The sequence below is a fragment of the Stegostoma tigrinum genome, chromosome 6 (genome assembly GCF_030684315.1).
Source record: "Stegostoma tigrinum isolate sSteTig4 chromosome 6, sSteTig4.hap1, whole genome shotgun sequence".
In the NCBI taxonomy this organism is placed as follows: Eukaryota; Metazoa; Chordata; class Chondrichthyes; order Orectolobiformes; family Stegostomatidae; genus Stegostoma; species Stegostoma tigrinum.
The window spans coordinates 44,848,314-44,875,944 of NC_081359.1; the positions used below are offsets into that span (position 1 = coordinate 44,848,314).

At 44.5% G+C, this 27,631-nt stretch overlaps 1 protein-coding gene across 4 annotated transcripts in view; it reads left to right on the forward strand.

Moving 5' to 3' along the window:
- Positions 1–27,631, forward strand: part of abcc4 (ATP-binding cassette, sub-family C (CFTR/MRP), member 4) — a 492,919-nt gene that overhangs the window by 182,126 nt on the left and 283,162 nt on the right. For all 4 annotated transcript variants that reach the window (XR_007247792.2, XM_048533436.2, XM_048533434.2 and 1 more), the window contains exons 10-11: positions 11,130–11,219; positions 14,726–14,917. Coding sequence is in view for 3 of the 4 variants with exons in the window: in XM_048533436.2 (XP_048389393.1) it covers positions 11,130–11,219; positions 14,726–14,917 (282 nt within the window). In the remaining variant the exon portion in view is untranslated. The remainder of the gene's footprint in view (positions 1–11,129; positions 11,220–14,725; positions 14,918–27,631) is intronic.

Below are 27,631 nucleotides of genomic sequence, written 5' to 3' on the forward strand. Positions count from 1 at the left end.
ATTATCCCTGCTGCCCTTTCTAAATGATGGGATGACATTGACTATTCTCCAGTCCCCTGGGACCTCCCGTTGACTAAAGAACGTACAATGATGTCTGTGAATTCTCCAGCAATTTACTCTTGCCTGCCTCAACATTCTGGGAAATAGCACATCAGGACCTGCCGACTTATCTACCTTAATACTTTTTAAAATGCACATGTCTCTTCCTTTTTAATAGTCACTTGACATGGAAATTCGACACTCTCCCTGAGGTCACCATCCACCAGTTCCTTCTCTTTAGCGAATACCAACACACAGTATTTGTTTAGGACCTCACACCCATCATCTGGCCACACTCTTGCTTTTATATGTGTATAAAGATCATTGGGATTCTCCTTAATCCTGTTTGCTAATGACTTTTTATGATCCTTTTCAGCCCTTCTAATTCCTTGTTAAGTTCTGTCCTACTTTCATTATATACTTCAAGGGCTTTGTCAGTTCTCATCCTCTTGGACCTTACGTATGCTTTGTTTTTATTTTTGACCAAAGGTCATGACATTGCTGGTTATCCAAAGTTCATATAAGTTACTAAAGCTATCCTTCATTCTTGCAGGAACGTGCCCCTCTTGAACTCTTAACAACTGCTGTTTGAAACACACTCATATGTATATGGTGGATTTACCCTCAATTAGCTGCCTCCAATCAACATTCTCCAGTTTATTGATTGATTTTATTGTCACATGTACTGAAATACAGTGAAAAGCTTTGTTTACGAGCAGTACAGGCAAATCACAGCAAGCAAAGGACGTACAGATCAAAAAGACCTTGAGGCATACAGGCAACATTGCAGGTTACATTATTTGAGGCTAGAGTCCATTCAGCAGTCTGATAACTGCTGGAAAGAAGCTGTTCCTGAACCTGCTTGTGGAAGTTTTCAGGTTTCTGCATCTTCTATCTGACACAAGAGGTTGTAGGAGATCATTACCAGGGTGCAATGGGTCTTTGATGATGTTGGCCACCTTTCTGCGGTAACGACCTATGCAAATAGAGTCCATGGATGGAAGGTTGGCTTCCATGGTAGCCGGGGCTGTGTACACTGATGTCTGTGGTTTCTTACGGCCCTGGGCTGAGCAGTTGCCATACCAGGATGTTATGCACCTAGATAGTGTGCTTTTAATGGTGCATCTGTAGAAGTTGGTGAGGAACGTTATGGACGTGCCGAAATTCCTGAGCTGTCTAGGGAAGAAGGGGCATTGTTGTGCCTTCTTGACTGTTGCATTTACATGGTAAGTCCAGGACAGATTGTTAGTTCTCATCATTCGAGGAATTTGATGCTGTCTACCCTCTCAACGGCAGTTCCGTTGATGTAGATGGGGACGTGTTCTCCTCCTTTCTTTCTGAAATCGATGATTAGTTCATTAGTATTGCCGACATTGAGAGACAGATTGTTTTCATTGCGCTTTGTGTCACCAAGTCCTCGGTTTCCCTTCTGTATTTTGACTCGTCATTGTTAGATATCCATCTCACTACAGTGGTGTCGTCAGCGAACTTGTGGATGGCGTTTATTCAGAATTTGGCAACACAGTCATAGATGTACAAGGAGTACAATGGGGAGGCACAGGATGCATCCTTGGGGGGCTCTCGTGTTGAATATTAATGTGGAGGAGGTGCAGGTACTCATCCTCACTGATTGTGGCTAATGGGTCAGAAAGCTGAGGATCCAATTGCAGAGGGCAGAGCTGAGTCAAAGGTCACGCAGATTTGAGATCAGCCTGGAGGTGATAACAGTGTTGAAGATGGAGCTGTCGTCTACAGAGCAGGAAAAGGCCCTTCGGCCATCATATTTGTGCCAGTCAGAAACAAGCACCTAACTAGTCTGAGATAACAAGGTATAGAGCTGGATGAACACAGCAGGCCAAGCAGCATCAGAGGAGCAGGAAAGCTGACATTTCGGGTCTGGATCCTTCTTCAGAAATGGGACCTGACTAGTCTAATCTCATTTTCCAGCACTTGGCCCATAACCTCATATATTTTGCATCTCAACTACGCATAGGAATACTTCTTAAGTGTTATTAAGGTTTCTACCTCTACCAGGCAGTAGCTTCCACATACCCACCATCCTCTGAGTTACAGCATTTTTTTTTCCGTCCTATATTTATATATAAACAATTGATATGCAGTTAACTCAACCTGAAGTGTTATTTTCAAAAGAAATCTGATCTGATTTACAATTGAAAAGTGGCCCTCTTTACAGCAACAAATCGAGTTGTTTCCTGATTATAATATGTAAAGTATTCATTTCTGTGGTTTCTAGTCTGTAAGGGCTGTATTCTGTTTTTATACAAACATAATTAGTATTATTTGATTTTAAGAGCTATTCAAAAGCTTTAATCCAATGTGGTAAGCCACAACAGGGGAACTCAAAGTTGTAGTTTGTCTGTTCTGATCCTTGGGAAACTAGGCACATTTCCAGTGCCTGGGGACAGCATGCATGCAGGAAGTGTCTCCAGCTGCGGCTTCTGGAAGATGAAGTTTTAGAACTGAAGCAATGGCTGGGAACACTATAGAGCATCCTCAAAGCTGTGAGTGTTGTGCGTGGCATGTATAGAAAGGTGATTACAACACAGGCTGACTCCACAGACAGAAAGGTGTAACCACCAGGCAGAATAAGAGACTTGGCTGGTTGTGCAGTAACCTCCTTTGGCTTATTGCCCTGGATAATTTTGAGGGGGTGGCCTATTAGGAAACCAGTAACAGCCAAATTCATTGCACACAGTTGGTTCTGCAGTTTGGCAAAGGAGGGGAAAATGCTGCCCAAATTCCCTAAGACCTTACTTTTACTTTAAAGAGAAATATTACCAATGAGAATAAAAGGACGGACTGGTCACATCTTGCCTCGTTCACCTCACTCCCTTGTTTCAACAAACTCCAGTTACACTCTAATGTGCAAATGTAAGGAGAATAGATAGGCAATTATGTGGCCGAAAATGAGATTCCAGCATGGTATGTTGCCTTCCTGGTTTGAGGGTCAAGGATAGTGGTTACAGAGCATTATGAAGGAGGTGGATGAACAGCTAGTGGTTATGGTACACGTCAGTTCGAAGTAACATGGGATAACTCCCTAAAAGCCAAATCTTAGGAGTTAGAAAGTAAGTTGAAAAGTAGGACTTCAAAGGTTATGATCCCAAGATTATTGCCAGTGTCACGTGCTAGCCTGATTAGAAATAGCAGGACAGACTGGTTGAATTTGTGGCTGGAAAGGTGGTACAAGGGGGTGTTTTTCAGATTCCTGGGACCTTGGACCTTGTGGAGAGTGAGACCAATAAAACTGAACAGGTCACACCTGAACTAGATCAAGACTGATGGTCTACAGCAAGTATTTGTGAGTGTGGTTGGGATGGATTTCAGCTAGGATGCAGTAGGATAATGTAGCTCGGATATTGTAGAATCCATCTGTGTGGACATAAAGAACAGGAAGGGAAACAAGGCATTGATACAAATAGTGGACAGATCCTCAAACGGTTGCCGCAATGTATGAAAGGATATAGAACAACAAATGTAAAAAGGTTAAAGCAATAATTATAGGTGACTTTAATCATCATGTTGGTTGGGTCAATGAAGTTGGAAAGGGTAGCTACAACAATAAATTCAAAAAGTGTATTATGGATAGTATTCTAGTGCAATATTTCATGGACTCAACCAGGGAACAGGTTATCCTGGCTCTAGTAATGGGTAATGAGGTAGATTTAATCAATGACCTCTGAGTAAAAGATGCTCTGGGCAGTGGCAATCGTAACATGATAAAATTTAATATTTGGTTTGAGTATAAGAAAAATAGATTGGAACCAATTGTGTATCAGGTAAATAAAGAGAATTACAATGAAGTAAGTTTCGAGTTAGCTGAAATGAATTGGGCAGATTAGTAGTGGTAAGTTGGATGGGTCACCTTACCTTCCCAGAATTTGTGCTACTTTGTGTCTCTGTACAGCGCCATTCTGATATGCTTAGAATCCCTACAGTGTGGAAACAAGCCATGTGGCCCGACAAGTCCACGTCAACTCTCTGAGGAGCATCCTACTGAGAATCACCCCTACCCTATTCCTGCAACCCCCACGGTTAATTGACCTAACCTACACATCCTGGGCAATATGTGCAATTTCACACGGCCAATCCACCTAACCTGCACACCCTTGGACTTTGGACTGTGGGAAGATACGAGAACACCCAGAGGAAACACATGTAGACACTGGGAGAATGTGCAAACCCCACACAAATAATCGTCCAAGGTTGGAATTGAACCCAGGACCCTGGTGCTGTGAGGCAGCGGTGCTAACCCATAAGACACTGCAGTAAATAAGCAGAGGCATTTAAGGAGGTAAAACTCAGTCTTAGAAAGAAGAAAAGATTCTAAACAAACTATGGCTAACTAAAGAAGGAGAATATAAAGTGGGGAACAAAAGAATCTATATATAGAGGCAAAGGTCAGTGATAAATGCACAATCCAGCAAAATAAACTAAAGAAATAATGAAAAGAAAATAGGACAAACCAGTGCAGAATACAAAAACTGGCAATAAGCTCATCTTTAAATATTTAGAAAGTGAGAGAGATGCAAGTGAACATAGGTCACTTAGAAAATGAATCTGGGGAGGTGGTTGAGGGAACAAGAAAATGTCAGAGAAGTTGAACAGATATTTTGCATCTGCATTTGTGCAAGAAGATACTTCAAACATCCCTTTAATATTAAAGAATAAGAGAGAGGAATTAATTACCATTGCCATCTTTAGAGAGTGGAGAGATTTCTGAAGAGGGGTCTAGGACGGAAACGTCAGCTTTCCTGCTCCTCTGATGCTGCTTGGCCTGCCGTGTTCATCCAGCTCGACACCTTGTTATCTCTATTATTAGAGAAGTGGTATTAGACAAATTAATTAGGCTAAATCCTGATGACTTGCATTCCAGGATTCTAAATGAAGTAGCTACAGAAGTGGTCGATGCGTTGGCTGTAATTTTCTTAAAATCCTTGTACCGAATGATTGACACACCCACTGTGACACCCTAACCAAATAGGGAGGAAGCCCAAAAGCAGGTAACTGTGGGCCAATTAACTAACACCTATTGTTGGGAAAATGTTTGCAGTGATTGTAACATGATCAGCCAGATTGAATTTCTTGAGTTAATCTGATGCAGTCAAGAAACCCTAACTGACTGACAGTCCTGGCTGACAGATAAAAAGACTAACTGATGCTCTGGTAGTGTTGGACCAGAGTTGAGGACTTTTCACATGTAAATAAAGGGTGACTTGGTGATAGGATACCAGCCTCTCTGGAGTTATTTCAATGGTGATGATAGTAAAGCATATTCCTGAAATTCCATTGGTGGCAGCCATCTCTGAGTTGAGGCAAGCATTTCTGGCATCATGCTGTTATTTGGGAAGCTCGACTCATTTGACCTGCCATCGAAGAGTATGCCTAGTATGAGGAAAGAACGTATTGATTTTTCAGGGGAAATGACATTGAGGCAGAAGAAAAACAATTCTGAAAGACTATCATTTTTACTCGGCAATTCGAGCACTATGGAGGGCCCTATCAGGATTTTTGACTAAGTTAAAATGACTGGCAGAGGCATGTGACTTTGATTCACCCCTTAATGAGGTGCTGAGAGATCAGTTGATATGTTAGATTAATGATGTAACCGTGTAAAAATTCATATTAGCTGAAGCCCAACTGTACTTTAAACAGGCACTACATCTGGCTATGTCACTGGAAAATATAGCAAGTGAACGATGGGTTGCAGGTATTCTGATGGACGTGGACATCCTTGCAAGTCCAAGCTTGGGAAACACAACATGAGTGAAAGCAATTGCAAAGCCACACTTGGGACATATCCTGAACAAATGGACTCTAGATTAGGGGGGCTCAGTGGCTCAGTGGTTAGCAGTGCACCCTCACAGCACCAGGGACTCGGGTTCAATTCTAGCCTCGGATGAATGTCTGTGTGGAGTTTGCACGTTCTCCCCGTGTCTGCGTGGATTTCCTCCGGGTGCTCTGGTTTCCTCCCACAGTCCAAAGATGTGCAGGTTAAGTGGATTGGCCATGCTAAATTGCCCATAGTGCTCAGGGTTGTGTGGGTTATAGGGGGATGGGTCTGGGTGGGATGTTCCAATGGTCGGTGTGGATTTGTTGGGCCAAAGGGCCTGTTTCCGCACTGTAGGTATTCTAATTCTAATTAACCCATAGCAAAACATACACACCAGCCAAGCCTTGAACAAATAAAGAGTTAAAATTTTCTTTAGGTTCTGGGCTGGCAAACCATTGTAGTTGCTGCTGGTATGCAGACTCAAGATAGCAAAGGAGTCCTACTAGAACTAAATTGATTAAGAGAACTCAGAGAGTACCCAAGAGAGTACACACCCTGTAAAGTCCACGTCCAACTGGTTTAGAACAGTTAGATTCCTTAGCAACACCCAAATCAGAACCAGTCAAAATAAATCAGAGATAATGGGAACTGCAGATGCTGGAGAATCCAAGATAATAAAATGTGAGGCTGGATGAACACAGCAGGCCAAGCAGCATCTCAGGAGCACAAAAGCTGACGTTTCGGGCCTAGACTCCTCTCTGATGAAGGGTCTAGGCCCGAAACATCAGCTTTTGTGCTCCTGAGATGCTGCTTCGCCTGCTGTATTCATCCAGCCTCACAGTCAAAATAAATGTCTGGTTGAATGGTCATTCAGTTCTATTGGAGGTAGATACCAGTGCAGCCATTTCAGTGATTGCAGAATCAGTCTTAACAAAATTTAGGCTGGATGCTAACCCTGCAAGACCTCAGCTAGACTAAGAAACCTATACCGGGGAAGCTTTATAGTTTAAGGGTGCAACATTGTTCCAGTCTCCTTTGATAAGCAGCTGGTTCAGTTATCTTTGATTGCAGTGAAAGGCATGGGCTCAAGCCTGATGGGTTGGAATTGATTGAGAGAGAGTTACCTAGATTGGTTCAACATGTTTTGATTAGAAATAGCTGCCTGGGTGAAGTCTGAATTAAATACCCGGAAGTCTTTCGGGAAGCCATGATGTGGACATGCCAGTGTTGAACTGGGATGGGCAAGGTCAGGAATCACATGATACCAGGTTACACTGTCCAACAGGTTTATTTGAAAACACAAGCTTTTGGAGTCTGTGATAATGGGAACTGCAGATGCTGGAGAATCCAAGATAACAAAGTGTGAAGCTGGATGAACACAGCAGGCCAAGCAGCATCTCAGGAGCACAAAAGCTGACGTTTTGGCCCTATGCCCTTCATCAGAGCTCTTCATCCAGCTTCACACTTTGTTAGCTTTTGGAGTCTTATGCCTTCATTAGGTGTTTGTGAGGGAGGTGGTATCAGACACAGAATTTAAACGTAAAAGATAAAAGAGCCACAACACTGCTGAGGGTGTACTAAACAAACCTAAGCTGCTGTTGAATCTTTAATCCGTTAGAAGATTTTAATTGATTAGTATGTGTATGTAAATCCCAGAATTTCTTTGAAGTCACTGTACTGAGAGAACTAAAGGTTTTATAAGTGCAAAGAAGAGGTGGCATTTTAGGTCAGACAAAATGCTTGTTAGGTGTGAGGCCTTGTCCAGAATCTGTTTGGCAACCTATAATCACTCTGGTTCCACAGGGATCAGTGTTGGGACCAGAACTATTTAAAATATCTCTTGATATGGAGAAAGGAAGTGAATGTACTATGGCCAACTTTGTAGATGACGCAAAAGTAGGTGAAAAGGTAAGTTGCAAGAGAAATACAAGCAATATATAGATAAATATTGATAAATTAAACAATTAGGCAAAATGTTGGCAATGTAACACAATGCCCTAAATATGAAGTTCTTTACTTTGAAAGGGAGAACAAAAGCATAGTGTTATTTAAATTGAGAAGAACTGTGAAAGCTGCAATACAAAGGGACTTGGGTGCATTTGTACCTGAAACACAAACCTAGCGCACTTGTACGTACATGACAGAGGCTGATTAAATGTTGGCATTATTTCAGAATGTTGAAGTATGAGAATAGGCAAATCTTTGCAATTGTACATGGTGCTAATCACCTGGAGTACCATGACCTGTTTCGGCCCCCTTATTTAAGGAAAGATATTTTTTCATTGGATGCAGTCCAGAGAAAGCTCGCTAGGCTCATCCCCAGTTTGGAGACATTGTCTTATGAGCAAAGGCTGAACAGCCTGGGACTCTATTTGCTGAAGTTTACAAGAATGAGGGGTGATCTGATTGAAATTTGAGCAGGAAATTTGAGCGCTTCTGCCTCACAGTGCCAGGGACCTAGGTTCGACCCCACCTTTGGGTGACTATCTGTGTGGAGTTTACACATTCTCTTGTCTGTGTGGGTTTCCTCTGGGATTCTGGTTTCCTCCCACAGACCAGAGATGTGCAGGCTAGGTGGATTGGCCATGCTGAATTGCCTATAATATTCAGGGGTGTGTAGATTAGTCATGTAATAGCGGGATGGGTCTGGGTGGGATGCTGTGAGAGTCGATGTGGACTTGATGGGCGGAAGTGCCTATTTCCACACTGTAGGGATTCTATGAGTATTTCAGGAAAACAAACAGGAGATATGAGTAAAAGGGGGTGGGGGGGGAAGAAATTAGATATGAGAAAGCTATTGGTGTTAAAAGTAGGGAAATCCCAAGATATTGTATAAGTATATCAGTGGGAAGAGGATAAAGTGAAAGAGGAGGCTCACTGGGGACCAAGGTGGCAGTCTGCGGGTGGAGCCAGAGAGCACCAGTAGAATGTTGAACCAATGGTTTACATCAATCTTCATTCAACAAAATGAGGTTGGAGGTATCGAACCCAGGAGAAGAGCCTACAAAATGCTTGAGCAAATTGACATTGGGAGGGACAAGGTATCGGAGGTATTGGTAAGCTTAAAGGTGGATGGTACTCTAGGTTTGGATAACTTGTATCCCAAGCTGTTAGCAGAGGTGAGGGAGGAGATTGCAGGGCACTGACCCAAATTTTTAATTCCTCTCTGGCCATGGCGGAGGTGCCAGAGGACTGGAGAGCAGTAATGTGGTTCCGATATTTAAGAAGGATTGTTAGATAAGCTAGAGAACTATAGACCAATGCGTTCCAAGTCAGTGGTGGGAAATAATTGGAGAAAATTCTGAAGGCGAGTATCTAACGCCACTTGGAGAGGCAAGGCTTGATCAGTGATAAATAGCATGGCTTCATCAAAGGGAGGCCATGCCTCAGAAATTTGATTGAATTTTTGAGAAGGTGTAAGTATGTAGGTAAAGATAGTGCAGTTGATGTATTTTATATGGATTTAGCTTGCTAAAATTTATCAAGAAGACAAATATACATGGGATATAGGGTAATTTGATAAAGTGGATTAAAAACTGCCCCAGTTATAGGAGATAGAGTGTGAAGACAGAAGGTTGCTTTAGTGACTGGAAGTCAGTATCCAGTGTTGTACCAGAGAGGTCTATGCTGGGTCCCTTGTTATTTGTCATTTACATAAATGACACCGGTGACTCTGTGTGTTGGGTGGTGGGTCAGTGTACATGTTGGATTAGTAAGTTTGTGGATGACACACATTGTTCGGGTGCTTAACAGTGAAGTTGGGTGCCTTGGGCTACCAGAAGATATAAACGGGATGTTCAAATGGTCAGATAATGACAGGTGGAAGTCAACCCTGAAGAGTATGAGATGATACAGTTTGGAAGGAGTAACTTAACAAGGAAGTGTTCAATGAACAGCATGACACTAGGAAATTCTGTGGAACAAACAGACTGGCATTCTTGTCCATAGATCACTAAATACGGAAGGGCACGTAAGTAGGGTGGTGAAAAAGGCATATGGAACACTTGCCGCTATCAATTGAGGCATAGATTACAAAAGCAGGGAAATTATAATGAAGTTGTGTAGAACTTAAGTGAGAGTACTACATGCATTGCTGGTCACCACATTACAGAAAAGATGTGATTGCACTCAACTAAGAGCAAACGTGATTCACCAGGATGCTGCCTGGGATGGAAAATTTAAGTTATGAGGAAAGGTTGGATAGGGTTTGGTTGTTTTCATTGGAATAGAGAAGGTTAAGGCGCAATCTGATTGAAGTGTACAAGATTGAGGGGCATGGACAGAGTGGATAAGGAGCAGATTTCCCTTTAAGGGTCGGTTATGAGGGGACACGGACTCAAGGTGAGGCTTGATGTTTGGGAGCTATGTGAGGAAAATCCTTTTTTTTTTACCCAGAAGAGAGTGACAGTCTCCAAGGCGCTGCTGGGAGGGTGGTAGATGTGGGTTGCCTCACATCCTTTAAAAGGCACCTGGATGAGCACTTGGCCCATAGTCTTGAGTGCTGGTTAATGGGATTAGGTTGAAGATCAGATGTTTCATGCAATAATGGGAACTGCAGATGCTGGAGAATTCCAAGATAATAAAATGAGGCTGGATGAACACAGCAGGCCAAGCAGCATCTCAGGAGCACAAAAGCTGACGTTTCGGGCCTGGACCCTTCATCAGAGAGATGTTTCATGCGTGTTGGTGTAGACTCAATAGGCTGAAGGACCTCTTCTGCAGTCTGATCGATGAAACATAAACGATTCTACAGGACTTGACAGGGTAAATGCTAAGACTATGTTTCCCTTCATGGTAGAATCTAGAGCTGTACAGGTTAGTGTCAGGATAAAGGGATGCTAATTTAAAACTGAGGTGAGGAGCAATTTCTTTACTGAGGGTTGAGAATCCTTAATTGCAGAAACCTTTGGGAGCAGGTTCATTGTGAACAGTTAAGATCTCACCACAGGATCGTAAGATTCTTGATCAGTAGGGGAATCAAAGATAAGGGAAAAAATGCAGTAAAGTGGACATGAGGAATATCAAATCAGCCATGATTTTGATTAAATGACGGAGCAGTCTTGAGGGGGCGAGTAGTCTACCTATATTCCTTACGGTCTGAGCAATCTTTGGTCCTGTTCAGTTGAGTGCTATCAGTGATGCTATTTTATCATTTGTAAATGCCATCAATGACTTATGTTGGCCAACTTCAACTCCTGTGTTTCAACCAGATAAAACGTTGCATTGTAATAATATTATGAAAATGCATTCATTGCATGTGTTTTTGTGTATGCTTACATATTTTTTGGTTTGACAGACAATAGAAACTCCATCACTGCAACATGTTAGTTTCTCGCTCAAACCAGGGGAGCTTGTGGCTGTGATTGGACCTGTGGGTTCTGGCAAAGTAAGTTTTAGTTATGGATTTGTTAAACATTAGATTTGCTTTTTTTTAAGTTACAAATCAATTATTTGTGAAATGAAGAAATTGAAACGTTCACCTAAAAGGTAACTTGATACCGAATGGATTCGTGTGTAATTTTTTTTCCTGGAATGCCATTCTTCCTTTATTTCAGTTCAGTCTTATTATTGAATTATGTATTTGTGGAGATCTTTTTTGTTCAATGCTCTCTTGAAGAGGAATATTTTTTGAGCATTACTTTTATATAGCTTTCCCATTTTAGGAAATCCGATTTTCGGCTTGAACAAAACATGAGCAGTGATTTTAAAGTTTCAGACACCATGGAAAAGTAATGCTATGATTCTTGGGTCTCACTGAGTTACTGAGTAGCTCTTTAAAATTCACAAGCTTCTTAAAACAGCTAGAGATACTAAGAACTGTCAATGCTGGAGTCAGCGATAACACAGTAAGACCATAAGACCATAAGGCACAGGAGTGGAAGTAAGGCCATCAAGTGCACTCTGCCATTTAACCGCCATTTAAATCATGGCTGAAGGGCATTTCAACTCCACCTTCCTGCACTCTCCCCGTAGCCCTTGATTCCTTGTGAGATCAAGAATTTGTCGGCCTCTGCCTTGAAGGCATCTAACGTCCCGAATGTGGAGCTGGAGGAACGCAGCGAGCCAGACAACATCAGAGGAGTGAGAAAGTTGACGTTTCGGGTCAGGATCCTTCTTCAGAAATGGCAGGGGGAGGGGGGGGGGAGGTGGGGGTGGGAAGGGGGCTCAGAAATACACAGAGAGGGGGAGTGGGGCTATGGGAAGGTAGGTGGGATGGTGATAGGTAGGGCATGATAGGGATTGGTCTCTAAGGTGGGAGGAGTGGATAGATGGGAGAGAAGATGAACAGGTTATGTCAAGTCAAGGAGGCAGGGATGAGAGGGAGGGTAGGTCATGGGATGAAGATGGGGATGGGGAGATTTTGAAACTGCTAAATTCACATTCTGGCCATTGGGCTGTAGGCTCCCAAGGCGGAATATGAGGTGCTGCCCCTCCAACTTCCGGTGGCGTCATTGTGACACTGGATAGACATGTGGCCCAGGGAGTGGAGGGGGCGTTGAAAATGTTGGTGACCGGAACATGTTGGCATTTGTTGTGAACAGACCGCAAGTGCTGTACAAAGAGGACTCTGAGTCTTTCTTTGGTCTCACAGATGAAGAGTAGGCCATATCAGGAGCAGCGATGCAATAGACCACATTGACGGATGTGCAGGTGAACCTCTGTCTGATGTGGAAGGTTTGTTTGGCATCTTGAATGGGGGGGAGGGGGGAGGTGGGAGGTATAGGGGCAGGTGTAGCACTTCCTGCAGGTGCAAGGAAAGCCTCTTCTCGAGATGCCCACTTTGAAGAAATTATCCTCCTCCCTTCGGAAAGGACTCAGTGGATCTCTATCCCGCTGCAACCCTCTGGTAACCTCTGCGGCCCTGAAACGCTTTGAACACGGTCTCAAGCGAACCAGGTACTATAACCACGTCATCTTTCTCAGTACCTGCCTATGGAACCGGATCATCCCAGTGGACTCCAATCTATATTCAGGCCATCCCAATTTGTCCTGGACTTCAACAACCTCGACATGCACAAGATCCAGATTCTCCAAAAATGGTTTAAGATCCCACTTCCTACAGACTAAGGGGGTGACCATGGGAACCTGCATGTGTCCAAGCTATGCCTGCCTCTTTGTAAAAATGCAGAACAGTCCATTTTCTGCTGCTACACTGGTACTACCCCCAACTCTTTCTCCACTATGTCGATGACTGCGTTGTGCTCCCGTGAGGAGTTTGAGCAGTTCATCAATTTTACGAACACCTTTCAGCCCAACCTCAAATTCACCTGGACCATCTCTGATACCTCTGCCTCCCCTCTGGACTTCTCTGTCTCCATCTCTGGTGACCGCCTTGAAACTAATATCTATTTCAAGCCCACCAACTCTGACAGCTACCTAGACTACACCTCCTCTCACTCACCTTCCTGCAAGAATGAGATCCCCTACTCCCAATTCTTCCACCTCTGCTGTGTCTGCTCGCAAGAAGGGTCATTCCAATCCCAAACATTCCCAGATGTCCTCTTATTTCAAGGATCGCAACTTGCCCCCTTCGGTGGTTGAAAATGACCACATCTTGACCACATCTCTTGCATTTCCTGCACCTCTGCCCGCACATCTCCTCCCCCCAACAAAATCAAAGACAGATTCCCCCTTGTTCTGACATATCACCCCACTAACCTCCATTTCCAACGTATCATTCTCCACCACTTCTGCCACCTACAATCCAACCCCACAACCAACGTTATATTTCCCTCCTCACCCCTATCTGCCTTTCATAGGAACCATTCTCTCTGCGACTCCCTTGTCTGCTCCACACTCCCCTCCAGTCCCACCACCCCTGGCACCCTTCCCTGCAACAGCAGGAAGTACTACACCTGCCACTGTACCTCTTCCCCCCCCGCCCCCCCCCCCATTCAAGGCACCAAACAAACCTTCCACATCAGAGAGAGGTTCACCTGTGCATCCGTCAATATAGGGTTATAACATCCGCTGCTCCTGATGTGGCCCCCTCTACATTGGCTAGACCAAGCGGAGGCTCAGAGACTGCTTCGTCGAGCACCTGTGCTGTGTTTGCAACATATGGCAACACCTTCCGGTTTGTGAAACATTTCAACTCTCCCCCCCACTCCCTGGGTGACATGTTCATCCTGGGCATTCTCCCCTGTCACAGTGATGCCACCCAAAAAGTGGAGGAGCAGCGCCCCATATTCTGTCTTGGCAGTCACCAGCCCAACGGCCTGAATGTGAATTTTATCAGTTTCAAAATCTCCCCACCCTCGGCCTCATCCCATGACCTACCCTCCTTCTCATCCCCGCCATCCTTGACCTGACACAACCTGTTCATCGAGACAACAAAGTGCGGGGCTGGATGAACACAGCAGGCCAAGCAGCATCTTAGGAGCACAAAAGCTGACGTTTCAGGCTTCGACCCTTCATCAGAAAATCCAGAAAAAGGATTTTTCTGATGAAGGGTCGAAGCCTGAAACGTCAGCTTTTGTGCTCCTAAGATGCTGCTTGGGCTGCTGTGTTTATCCAGCCCCGCACTTCATTGTCTTGGATTCTCCAGCATCTGCAGTTCCCATTATCTCTGACAACCTGTTCATCTTCCCTCCCACCCAAATGCTTCTCCCACCTCACTGATCAATCCCTACCACTCCCTACCTGCACTCACCTATTACTATCCCACCTACTTTTCCCAGCCCCACCCCTCCTATTTATTTCTGAGCTTCCTTTCTCATTTCTGAAGAAGGGTCCTGACCCAAAACATCAGCTTTCCCACTCCTCTAATGCTCCCTGGCCTACAGTGTTCCTCCAGCTCCAAGTTATGGTATCTCTTATTAAAGCAGTAAGCCTTGAATCTTGATGAGCAACAACTATTTAATAATTATGTTGTCAAATTTCTGTTTCCAGTCTTCCATTCTTGCTGCAATTCTTGGCGAACTTGCAAAGAAAAGTGGGATCTTGGATATCAAAGGTAAAATAGCTTACTGTGCTCAACAGCCATGGGTGTTTCCTGGTACAGTGCGAAGCAACATCCTATTTGGCAAAGAATATCGAAGAACAAAATATGAAAAGATTATTTCAGCTTGTGCTCTGAAGAGAGTGAGTATGAAAACTTTTACTGGCCCTAATGCTGTCATTATATTCCTTTGCATATTGCTTAAATCAATTGATGAAAAATTGTCAGATATATAAATGTTGCTATTTAGTGAAGAAGAACCAGCATGTACTTTTGTTTGTGCCATGATGTTGTCATGCTTGAATAGAACCTGAACATGAAAGGTTTAGAGGATATGGACCAAGTGCAGGGAAATGGGTTTAGCATGGATGGTCATTTTGGTCGGCATGGAGCAGTTTGAGTTGAAGGGCCTGTCTCTGTGCAGAATAAAATATAAAAAAGCAGTGAGTGAGATTTTGCACACAATAGCAAAGTAGTGGTGTTTACAACTGACTTTGAAGGAAGTTGTTCTAAGTGGCATGGACTTCCCCTTTCCAAACGTCAATTTCAAATCTAGCAACAAGCCAAGAGAATCTCTGGTATCTAACAATGATGTCATTAAGCTAGTTAAGCGATCAGTCACATTGAAGTACTCTTGTCATCTGAAATGTCACTTCAAAATTACCTATCATTGGCAAAGTTTGACATTCAACTCCACATGATTTCACTTACTTTAAAATGTTTTTGCAGCAATGCTAGGAAGTATAGCAGTGATATTAGTGGGCCAGTAGAGACCAGGAAATAATGCTGTGGGGATGAAGGGAAGGATCTTCAGTACTTGTTGCAGGCAAGCTTGGGGACAGGAAGGATGTTTATTAGGCAAGGTGCTGTTGTACTTGTTGTCAACTCTGGGGGAAAAGATTCTGACTGTCAACCCTTTCTATGCATCTCATAATTTCATAGACTTCTATCAAGTCTCCCGTAAACCTGCGCTGCTCAAGAGAAAACAATCCGAGTTTTTCTATCCTCTCCAATATAGCTTATATGCTCTAATCTAGGGAACATCCTGGCAAACCTGTTCTGCACCCTCTTCAAAGTCTCCACATCCTTCCTATAATGTGGCAAACAGAATTGAACGTAATACTCGAAGGGAGGCCTAACTAAAGTCTTATTAAGCTACAAAATGACATCCTGACTCTTGTACTCAATTTTCCGACCAATAATGCCTTAAACCTCCTTTACCACCCTGTTTACTTGCAGGGCTACTTTCAGGAAGATGTGGACTTGAATCCCGAGATCCTCCTGTACATCAATACTGTTCAGAGTCTTACCATTAACTGTATATATTTCCTTAACATTTGATATCCCAAAGTGCAGCACCTCACACTTAGCTGGATTAACCACCACCTGCCACTTCTCTGCTCATATCTGCAACTGATCTATATCTTGCTGTATCTTTTGACAAGCTTCTATACTATCCACAACTCCACAGATAGTTGTATTGTCTGCAAACTTATTAACCCACCCTTCTACATTTTCATCCAAATCATTCATACATATCACAAACAGCAGAGGTCCCAGTACAAATCTCTGCAGAACACCACCAGTCAAGGACCTCCGGCCTGAAAAACACCCACCAAAATCCACTGTCTTCAATGGGTAACCCAATTCTGAATTCATAGCAGCCAAGTCACTGTTGATTCCCATGCATCTTAATTTTCTGGATGAGCCTACCTTGGGGGACCTTGTTGAAAGCCTTACTATGATCCGCATAAACAACATTCATCCAGCTTCACACTTTGTAATCTTGGATTCTCCAGCATCTGCAGTTCCCATTATCTCTGATTCACTGTTCTATCCTCATCAATCACCTTCGTCACCTCCTTGAAAAATTCAATTAGGTTAGTAAGACATGATCTGACCTGCACAAAACCATGCTGACTGTCCCTAGTTAGACCATGCTTTTTCAAATGTGTGTAAATCCTATCCTAAGAATTCTCTCTAATAGCTTCCTAACCACCAATGTGAAACTCACTGGTCTGTAATTTCCTGGAGTATCCCCATTTCCCTTGAACAGAGGAACAACATCAGCTACTCTCCATTCCTCCAGGACCTCTCCAGCGACTAGCGAGGATACAAACGGCAGCACGGTGGCTCAGTGGTTAACACTGCAGCCTCACAGCGCCAGGGACCCGGGTTCGATTCCAGCCTCGGGCAACTGTCTGTGTGGAGTTTGCACATTCTCCTCGTGTCTACGTGGGTTTCCTCCGGGTGCTCCGGTTTCCTCCCACAGTCCAAAGATGTGCAGGCTGGGTGGATTGGCCATGATAAATTGCCCGTAGTGTTCAGGGGTGTGTGGGTTATAGGGGGGTGGGTCTGGGTGGGATGCTTCAAGGGGCGGTGTGGACTTGTTGGGCCGAAGGGCCTGGTTCCACACTGTCGGGAATGTAATGTAATCTAATCTTGGTCAAGGCCCCATCAACCTTCTGTCTTGCCTCTTTCAAAATTGTGGGTAGATACCATCAGGCCTGATTTCTCCACCTTAATTCTCTTCAAGAGATCCAACACCACTTCTTCCTTGATCTCAAAATGCCCTAGTGTATTGGCGTGCTCCACACAAATATCACTATCCTCCGTACTCTTTATATACCAACACAAAGTACTCATTTAGGATCTTGTCCACATTCTCTGCCTCCAAGCACAAGTTCCCTTCTTTATCTTTAAGTGATCCTACCATCACCCTAGTTATCCTCTAGTTTTTAATGTATGTATAGAATGACTTGGGATTCTCTTTAACCCTACTTGCCAAGGTCAATTCATGGCCCCTTCTCGCTCTCCTGATTCCCTGCTTTCCTGTTCCTCGTGGTCCCTGTCTGATTTTATCTTCCTAAATCTTATATGTGCTTCTTTTTATCCTTTTGACTAAATTCACAACTTCCCTTGTTATCCAAGGGCCCCTTACTTTGATAGCCTTATCCTTCCTCCTCACTGGACACACCAGTCTTGAATTCTCCCCAGCAGGTCTTTAAACAGTTTGCACATATGAAATGCGTACTGGCATGTTACCACCTCCTCCCAGTTAACAGTCCCTAGTTCCTGCCTAATACTGACATAAAACTGACATAATTTAGTACCTTCCTGCAAGGTCCTTGTTCATAGCTATCTTAAAAAATAAGGAGTTGTGATCATTGTTTCCAAAAAGCTCCCCCACTGAAAGGTTGGTCACCTGGCCAGGCTCATTTGCCCATACACGGTCAAGTATGGCCCATCCTCTAGTTGGACTGTACACACAATGTTTCAAGAAACCCTCTGGGATACACTTAACAAATTCCAGCCCACCTAATCGTCTTGCTCCAAGGGAGGCTTAGTCCAGTCAATACTGGGGAAGTTAAAGTAACTCACTATGACAACTCTGTTTTTATACCTGCCTACATATTTGTTTGTCAATCTCTCAGTGGCTGTTGGGAGGCTTATGGTAAAACCCTATCAGATTGATTGCACCTATCCTATTTTTGAGCTGCATCCATATTGCCTCAGTGGATGAGACCTCCAGTATGTCCTCCTATGAGTACAGATGTAACATTCTCCCTGATTAGTAATGCAACTCCTCTACCTCTTTTACCTTTCTCTAACCCTTACCTTGTCTAAAATAACAAAATTCTGGAATGTTAAGCAGCCAGTCCAGTACATCTCTCAAAGTAGCCTCTATCATAGCCACAACATGATAGTCATGTGTACTGATCCAGGTTGTAAGGTCATCTGCCTTAATTTAATACTCCTTGCATTGAAATAAACGGCCCATTAGTACCATTGTGTTCATTTGCATATCTCTGCCTGTACCTTCTTTCTGATCCTAACATTTACTTTACCCTCAATCTCGCTATTCGCTGACCTGCTGTTCTGATTCTCAAGCCCCTGCCATTCTAGTTTAATTCCTCCCGAGTAGCACTAGCAAACCTCCCTGCAAGGATATTAGTTCCTGCCCTGTTTAGGTGCAACCTGTCCCTCTTGCACAGGTCACCATGCCCCAGAAGGGGTCCCAATGATCCAAGAACCTAAAACCCTACCCAGGCACCAGCTCCTTAGCAATGCCTTAATCTGATCTATCTTTCTATCTCCTTGCCTCATTTGTACGTGGCACTGGTAGTAACACAGAGATTAGTATCTTTGCCGTCCTACTTTTCAGCCTCTTTCCTAACTCCCTGTACTCACTCTGCAGGACCTCATGTCTCTTTCTACCTATGTCATTGGTACCAATGTGCAACATGATCTCTGGTTGCTCACCCTCCCCCCTCAAGAATTCCATGCAACCGCTCAGAAATGTCCTTGACCCTGGTACCAGGGAGGCAACACACCAGCTTGGAGCTACTGAAACACCTGTCTGTGCTCCTAACTAGCGAGTCTCCAACCACCATCGCTCACTGAGATCTTGCCTGACCCTGCTGTACAGCAGAGCCTGTTGTGATGCCTCAGGCCTGGCTGCCGCTTTTATGCTCCCCTGAGAGACTACCACCAAAATGATATACCTCTTAGAGGGAAATAGCCACTGGAGACTCCTGCACTATCTGCCTACCTCTCCTGGCAGTCACCCATCTACCTGACTTGAACCTCTGGTGTGACCAACTCTCTGTAACTAGTGCCTCTGCCCCCTGTAATGCTCCGCTGTGTCCTACTGCTGCTCCAACTGAACCACATGGTCTGTGAGGAGCTGCAGCTGGTCACACTTACTGCAGACACAATTGTCAGGGACACTGTTCCCTGATTTCCCACATCTGGTAGAAAGAGCACACTGCAGCCCTAACTGCCATCCCTGCCCCTTTACAATAAGGGAGATAAACAAATCTTACCTTGCCTGCCTTATTCCGTGAAGCCCATTATTCACCTAAGTCTGCACTTTTTCCAACTAGCTGCACTGATTGGTTCCTTCAGTTACAGTGCAATCTTTATAAGTGGATCAAATACCCTATAGGCTGCAGCAAACTTCCTATCAGTCTGTCTTACTGTCTTTCCTTTTTTGCTGTTAAAGCAGGGGTGAAGGATGGAAATACTTTGGTTTGGGGCTTAATGCTCCTTGACATGGAGTTCTTCCTTACTCCGCGGATTAGTTGTGGTGACTGTGCCAACCTCTCCCAGAATGCTCAGTGAAATTCCTCAGTATCCTCTAATGAATGCTGTTCCTGCTGTTATCACCAGGGATATTTGTCCTCACTCTGTTGATCAGTCGTGGTGACTACACTGACTTCTGCCAGAATACTCAACAAAGTCTCTGTGTCATTGATTGGATGTTCTTCCTGCGGTTTATCACCAGGTATATTTTTCCCACCTCGCTGATTGGTGACTGCGCTGACTTCTCCCAGAAGTATCAGTGAAGTTGCTCATTGTCCTCTATAGAACCTATCTTCTCTATCTGAATGGCACTCAATTGATTGGGCTCCACAGTTCTCTGCAGCAGCCCTCTGGCTGAAGCAATTACTCCTCTTACAAGTTGTAAAGCGATGTCCCTTCACCCTGAGCCTGTGCCCTCGGGTCCTAGTGCCTCATATTCATAGAAACATAGAGTCCAAAACACAGCGGAAATAGGCCATTCGATCCATTGAGTCTGCCTGGCCCTCTGAAGAATATCCCACCCAGACCCAACACCCTATCCAAGTTAGTAACCCATATTCTTATGGCCATTCATCCTAACCTGCACATCTTCTGACCTATTACTGGAAATATCTCCCATCCACTCTATCCAGGTCTCTCAGTTTCCTGTAAGTTTCGATGAGATTCTCTCTCAGCCTTGTAATCTCTATTGAGCGCAGACCCAGATTCCTCAACTGCACCTCATACCTCAAGCTCTTCATTCCTTGAGTCATGTTTGTTAATCTCCGATGGATGCCCTCCAAGACCAGCACATCCTTCCTTATATACAGGATGCAAAATGCTCACAGTATTCCAAATGTGGTGTGACCAGAGTCTTATACAATCCCAACAATGCATTTCTGCTGTTGTATTTTAGCCGTCTTGAAATGCATTGGCCTTCCTAGCTGCTAACAGCTGCCTGCCACTGAGCCTGCATGTTAACCCTAAGAGAATCCTGACTGGGGACTCCAAGCTGCCTTTGTGCTGCAGAATTCTGAAGTTTTTTTCCCTGTTTAGAAAATAATCAATGCTTCTGTTTGTCATACCAAAGTGTATAACTGCTCACTTTCCCACATTGCATTCCATCATCCACTTCTTTGTGTGAACCGTTGTGATCCTAACACTGACCCCTGCAGAACTCCACTAAGTCACCAGCTACTGTCATGAAAACTTTCTGCTAGTCATATAATCCTCTACCAATGTTAGTATGTTGCCCCTGATACTGTTAGCTCTTATCTTAGTAGCCACCTGTGCTGCAACTTGTCAAAGGCTTTCTGAAAGTTCACTGATTGCATCCACTGGCCCTCCTCTATCTAATGTGCTCATTACCTCCTTGGAAAATGCAGACAGATTTGTCAGGCATGACTTCCTCTTGCTGACACTGTGCTGACTCAGCCTTTTTTACTATGCTCTTCTCAGCTACTTCACAATCTCATCATTAACAATAAACTTTCAAATGTTGCCACTGATTGACGTCCAGCTAATCGGCCTATACTTTGCTGTCTTTTGCCTCCCTCCCTTCTAAACAGGAATGTTACATTAGCCATTTCTCAGTCCTCTGAGACCTTCCCAGACTCCAGCGATTCCTGCAAGATCACTAGAAAGCCTCACAAACCCCTCAAGCTATCTCCTTAAGAACTCTGGGGAATAGGCCATCTTATCCGGGTGATTTATGCATCTTAAGACCTTTCAGCATCCCCAGCACTTTCTCCTTGGTGATAGCCACCTCTGTCTACCCCCGACTCTTTTGAAGTTCTTGTGCACCGCCAATATCTTACACCATGAAGGCTGGTACAAACTACCTATTCAATTCCTGTGCCGTATGTTTGTTCCTCATTATTATTTCTTCAGCCTTATTGTCCAGTAGCCCACTGTCCAGTCTGGCCTCTCTTACCTTCTATATATCTAAAAGAACTCCTGCAATCATTTTTTATTACTGGCTAGGTTATCTCATATTTTATCTTTCTCCCCCCTTATTGCTTTTTTTTAGTTGTCCTCTGCTGGTTTTTAAAGGCTTCCTACTAATCTTCACCACATTGTTTACTTTTTCTTTTGCTTTTATTTTGGCTTAACTTCCTTTTTTGGCTATAGTTGCCTCACCCTCCCCTTAGCCCCTGGGATGAATTTCTGCTGTGCCTCCCAATTTACCCACAGAGACTCCTGCCATTGCTTCTCCAATGTCTCTCCCTACCAATCGACTCTGGCAGCTCGTCCCTTGTGTCCTTGTGTAGTTACCTTTACTCAATTGTAATACTGTTATATCTGATTCCAGCGACACCCTGTCAAACTGCAGGGTGAATTTGATCATATTATGATCACTGCCTCTAAGATGTTCTTCACCTTAAGCTCCCTAATTGATTTTGCTTCTTTACACATCAACAAAATCAAATTTCCCATTTCCTGGTAGGCTGTACCATGGGCTGCTCCAAAAAACTACCAAATTGACACTCCATGAATTTTTCTTCTGTGATTACCTACCAACCTGATTTGCCCAGTCCACCTGCTTATTGAAGCTCCTGCATGATTATTGTGTTAGTGCTTAGTTCTTAGACGCTTTTTTTAGCTCCTGATTTATGATCTTCCCCAAATCAGACTACTATTAGAGGGCCATTAGAGTAATAATAATTCCCATTAGAGTTATTTTTACTTGCAATGCCTCAACTCTACCCACACAAATTCTGCACCTTCTGACTTATTTCATAGCTTGCTATTGATTTAATTTCATTTATTACTTAGAAGGCAACCCTGCCGTTGCTGCCCGCATGCCTGCACTTTCTTGGATAATTCCCACTCCTGATCCCTTTACAGCCACATCTTTACAAGGCCCACAACTTCATACCCGTCATTTTCATTCTGTGCTACAAGTTGTTTTGCCTTTCTTCGTATACTGCACATATTCAACTACCGCACCCTCAGTGTGGTGTTGACTGCCCTCTTTTTCATTGTTGTCCCCTTATCTGGTGTGCCTGAAATCAGATTCCTGGTCTTTTCCGTACTTGCTGCCCTATTACTTGTTCTGGAAACTTTTAATAGCCTTAACTTTAGGGGCAGCACAGTGGCTCAGTGGTTAGCACTGTTGCCTCACAGCACCAGGGACCTGGATTCGATTCTACCCTCAGTCTGTGTGGAGTTTGCACATGCTCCCCGTGTCTGTGTGGGTTTTCTCCAGGTGCTCCGGCTTCCTCCCACAGTCCAAAGATGTGTAGGTTAGGTGGATTAGCTATGCTGAATTGCCCGTTGAGTCAGGGATGTTTAGGTGAGGGGGATAGGTTTGGGTGGGATGCTCTAAGGGTCGGTGTGGACTTGTTGGACCAAAGTGCCTGTTTCCCCACTGTAGGGATTCTATGATTTAACCTGTACTGAGATTTCCCCTACACAGTGAACTAATTAAGTTTTTTGACTTTCTGCTGTAATCCTGGTCCCAGTTCATTCGAGGTGGATCCCATTCTAACAGTACCATTTCCTCTTATCCCAATATTGGTGCCAGTGCCTTCTTGAAATGGAACCCTTCTTTCCGACACCACTCCTTTAGCTATGTCTTTACTAATCTTCTAATCTAGTTGCTAGTTTGCATGTGGCTCAGATAATAATCCAGAGATTAGAACCTTTAAATTCTAATTTTAATTTTATTCCAAATTTCTGATATTCCCCAAATAGGATCTCTTGCCTTTGCCGTTGGTACCAACATGAACCACAACAACTGGATCCTCCCCCTCCTTCTCCAGGATTCCTTCAAGTCAGTTCGAGATATTCTTTACATTTTAGTGTGAAGTAGGCAGCACACAGAGCAGGACTGTTGATCCTGCGCACAAAAGATGCCATCTTTCCCCTTATGAATAGAATCTCTTAACACAATCACTTTTTGTGCTCCGCCCACTTGAATAGCATCCTGGACCACAATGCAGTTGTCAGTTCGACCATCCTCCTTGCAGACTCTTTCCTCACTTATACATGGAGAAAAGTACCTCATACCTATTGGACAAGATCCAAAACTGATCCATTATTACATTGAGGATCCCTCTCCCTGCCTCTCTTGTTGTCACACCACCTTGTCCCTGATCAGTGGCCAAATTTGAAATATTAAAACTATAGATTGGAACTACCTGAAGTGCAGCATCAAATTAACTCAGCCCATCCTGGTGTGCTACAGTACCCGAAGCTCAGATGTCAGCTCATCGGCTCTGAGTTAGAGTTCCTCAAGCTAAAGACATTTACTGCAGATATGGTCACCATAGCTTGGAACAGGATCCACCAGCTTCCACGTCATGTACGGACAACACATCACCTGTACATTTTTGGTACAGTTAATTAGTTTTATTTATTGTTTAAAAAATTTATTATTCTTTGAAAGTTCCTAAATTGCTATACAGCTTTCTGAATTATGTACAAAAAAGGCTAGCCTCTGATGCAGGTTGCTTACTGCCAAACCGACACAGCTTCACTGTAAGATAATAAAATGTGAGGCTGGATGAACACAGCAGGCCAAGCAGCATCTCAGGAGCACAAAAGCTGACGTTTCGGGCCTAGACCCTTCATCAGAGAGGGGGATGGGGGGAGGGAACTGGAATAAATAGGGAGAGAGGGGGAGGCGGACCGAAGATGGAGAGTAAAGAAGATAGGTGGAGAGGGTGTAGGTGGGGAGGTAGGGAGGGGATAGGTCAGTCCAGGGAAGACGGACAGGTCAAGGAGGTGGGATGAGGTTAGTAGGTAGCTGGGGGTGCGGCTTGGGGTGGGAGGAAGGGATGGGTGAGAGGAAGAACTGGTTAGGGAGGCAGAGACAGGTTGGACTGGTTTTGGGATGCAGTGGGTGGGGGGGAAGAGCTGGGCTGGTTGTGTGGTGCAGTGGGGGGAGGGGATGAACTGGGCTGGTTGAGGGATGCAGTGGGGGAAGGGGAGATTTTGAAACTGGTGAAGTCCACATTGATACCATATGGCTGCAGGGTTCCCAGGCGGAATATGAGTTGCTGTTCCTGCAACCTTCGGGTGGCATCACAAACAACTGCACCTCCCAGTCGCAAACCATTTCCACTCCCCCTCCCATTCTCTTAATGACATGTCCATCATGGGCCTCCTGCACTGCCACAATGATGCCACCCGAAGGTTGCAGGAACAGCAACTCATATTCCGCCTGGGAACCCTGCAGCCATATGGTATCAATGTGGACTTCACCAGTTTCAAAATCTCCCCTTCCCCCACTGCATCCCTCAACCAGCCCAGTTCATCCCCTCCCCCCACTGCACCACACAACCAGCCCAGCTCTTCCCCCCCACCCACTGCATCCCAAAACCAGTCCAACCTGTCTCTGCCTCCCTAACCAGTTCTTCCTCTCACCCATCCCTTCCTCCCACCCCAAGCCGCACCCCCAGCTACCTACTAACCTCATCCCACCTCCTTGACCTGTCCGTCTTCCCTGGACTGACCTATCCCCTCCCTACCTCCCCACCTACACCCTCTCCACCTATCTTCTTTACTCTCCATCTTCGGTCCGCCTCCCCCTCTCTCCCTATTTATTCCAGTTCCCTCCCCCCATCCCCCTCTCTGATGAAGGGTCTAGGCCCGAAACGTCAGCTTTTGTGCTCCTGAGATGCTGCTTGGCCTGCTGTGTTCATCCAGCCTCACATTTTATTATCTCAGCTTCACTGTAATGTCACTTTCTTAAATGGTGAATTTCTGACAAAGATACACAGAAATGCCATACATTCAGAACAAGTCCTGAATTTCAACAGTAGCCACCCTAACACCCACAAACTGAGTTGCGTAAAAACACTAGTTAAACAAGCGACAGCACTCTGCAGCAACCCAGAACTATACCAAAATGAAGAATACCTCTACCAAGTATTTAAGAACAATGGATATCGGAACAGCTGGATCTGACAATGACTATTACACAAACAGCAACAGTATGTCCTGACACACTTGTCACATTACCGTACACCCAGAACATATCCGAACTGACCATAAGACTCCTATGACCATTGGTCATCAGAGTGGCACACAAACCTATGTCAATCCCATGCCAACTGCTGACTTGAACCAAAGACCCCTTACCCACTATGGTCAGAACCGACAGATATGCAAGATCCCATGCAAGGACTGTAACAAACATTATGTTGGACAGATAGGAAGTTTACTGGCCGCAAGAATACATGAACGCCAACTAGCAACAAAAAAGACTTGACCAGTACTCACTTGCCTCCATTCACTTGGATAAGGAGAGCCACCAGTTCAATTGGGACAACATCATCCTAGGACAGGCCAAACAGAGATGAGCACAGGAATTTCTAGAGGCTTGGTTCTCCAAAAAGGCCATCAATAAACACATAGAATTAGACTCTATATATACACGACTGCAAAGAAAAACCGGAAATGAGGTAACCAATTCCAACAGACCCCAGAGTTTTAAAAACCTGGCAGGAAAACATAACAGCACTTCATTGGAGGCTGCACTGATGAAGTTACCCAGCGTGGTAATGAAATGTCTGCGAACTAACAAATCAGTTCAGCGAGCGAACCAACCATAGCATAATGAAGTTTTGTCTGGAAATATGTGGTGTATCTTTATTGACAAAAATAAGTAGGAGAAGAAACGTGCAGTTTTCGCTCTGGTGTTCAATAAGATCATGGCTGATCCAATGATCGTCAACTGCATTTTTCCTGCTAACTCTTGATTCTTTTCCTAATTAAACATCTGACTGTTTCAGCCCTGAATGCACTTAACCTTTATCCTCAACCTCTGCCCTCCATGATCTTCTGCGGTAAGGATTTTCACAGATTGGCTAGCTCTGAAACAAGAAATTCCTCCTTATCTCTGTCTTAAATGGGAGATCACTTATTTTGAGATTAGACCCTCTGGTCCTCAACTTTCTCACAAAGGGAAGCAACCTCTTCATGTTTATTCTGTCAAGTACGAGGATAGATGGGTGACAGTTAGGGGGAGGAAAGGGGACAGACAGACAGTGCAGAGATCCCCTGTGGGCATTCCCCTCAGCAATAAGTATACCGTTTTGGATACTGCTGGGGGGGTTGACCTACCAGAGGAAAGCCATAGTAGTCAGTTCTCTGGCACTGAGCCTGACACTGTGGCAAAGAAGGGAAGGGGGCAGAATAGAAAAGTACTCGTGGTAGGGGACTCGATAGTTAGGGGAATCGACAGGAGATTTTGTGGGCAAGATCGGGATTCCCGGAAGGTATGTTGCCTCCCTGGTGCCAGGGTCCGGGACGTCTCCGATCGGGTGTATAAAGTTCTGAAAGGGGAGGGTGAACAGCCAGAAATCGTGTTACATATTGGCACAAATGATATAGCCAGAAATAGGTTTGAGGATATAAAAAGTGATTTCAGGGAGTTAGGATGGAAGCTGCAGAGCAGGACGAACAGAGTAGTGTTCTCTGGTTTACTACCGGTGCCACGAGATAGCGAGGTGAGGAACAGGGAGCGGGCGCAGCTGAACACGTGGCTACGCAGCTGGTGTAGGAGGGAGGGCTTCAGATATGTTGATAATTGGGATGCCTTCTGGGGAAGGTGGGACCTGTACAAGAAGGACGGGTTGCATCTGAACTGGAAGGGGACCAATGTCCTGGGTGGAAGGTTTGCTCGAGTAGTTCGAGAGGGTTTAAACTAGTATGGCAGGGGGGTGGGAACCTGAGCTGTATACCAGAGGTGAGCGTTGATGCAGGTGAGGCAGTAGCAAGAGGTAGACCAGCTAGTGGGAAGGATTTTCCTGGGAAGGAACCAAGGGATCGGTTAAAGTGTGTTT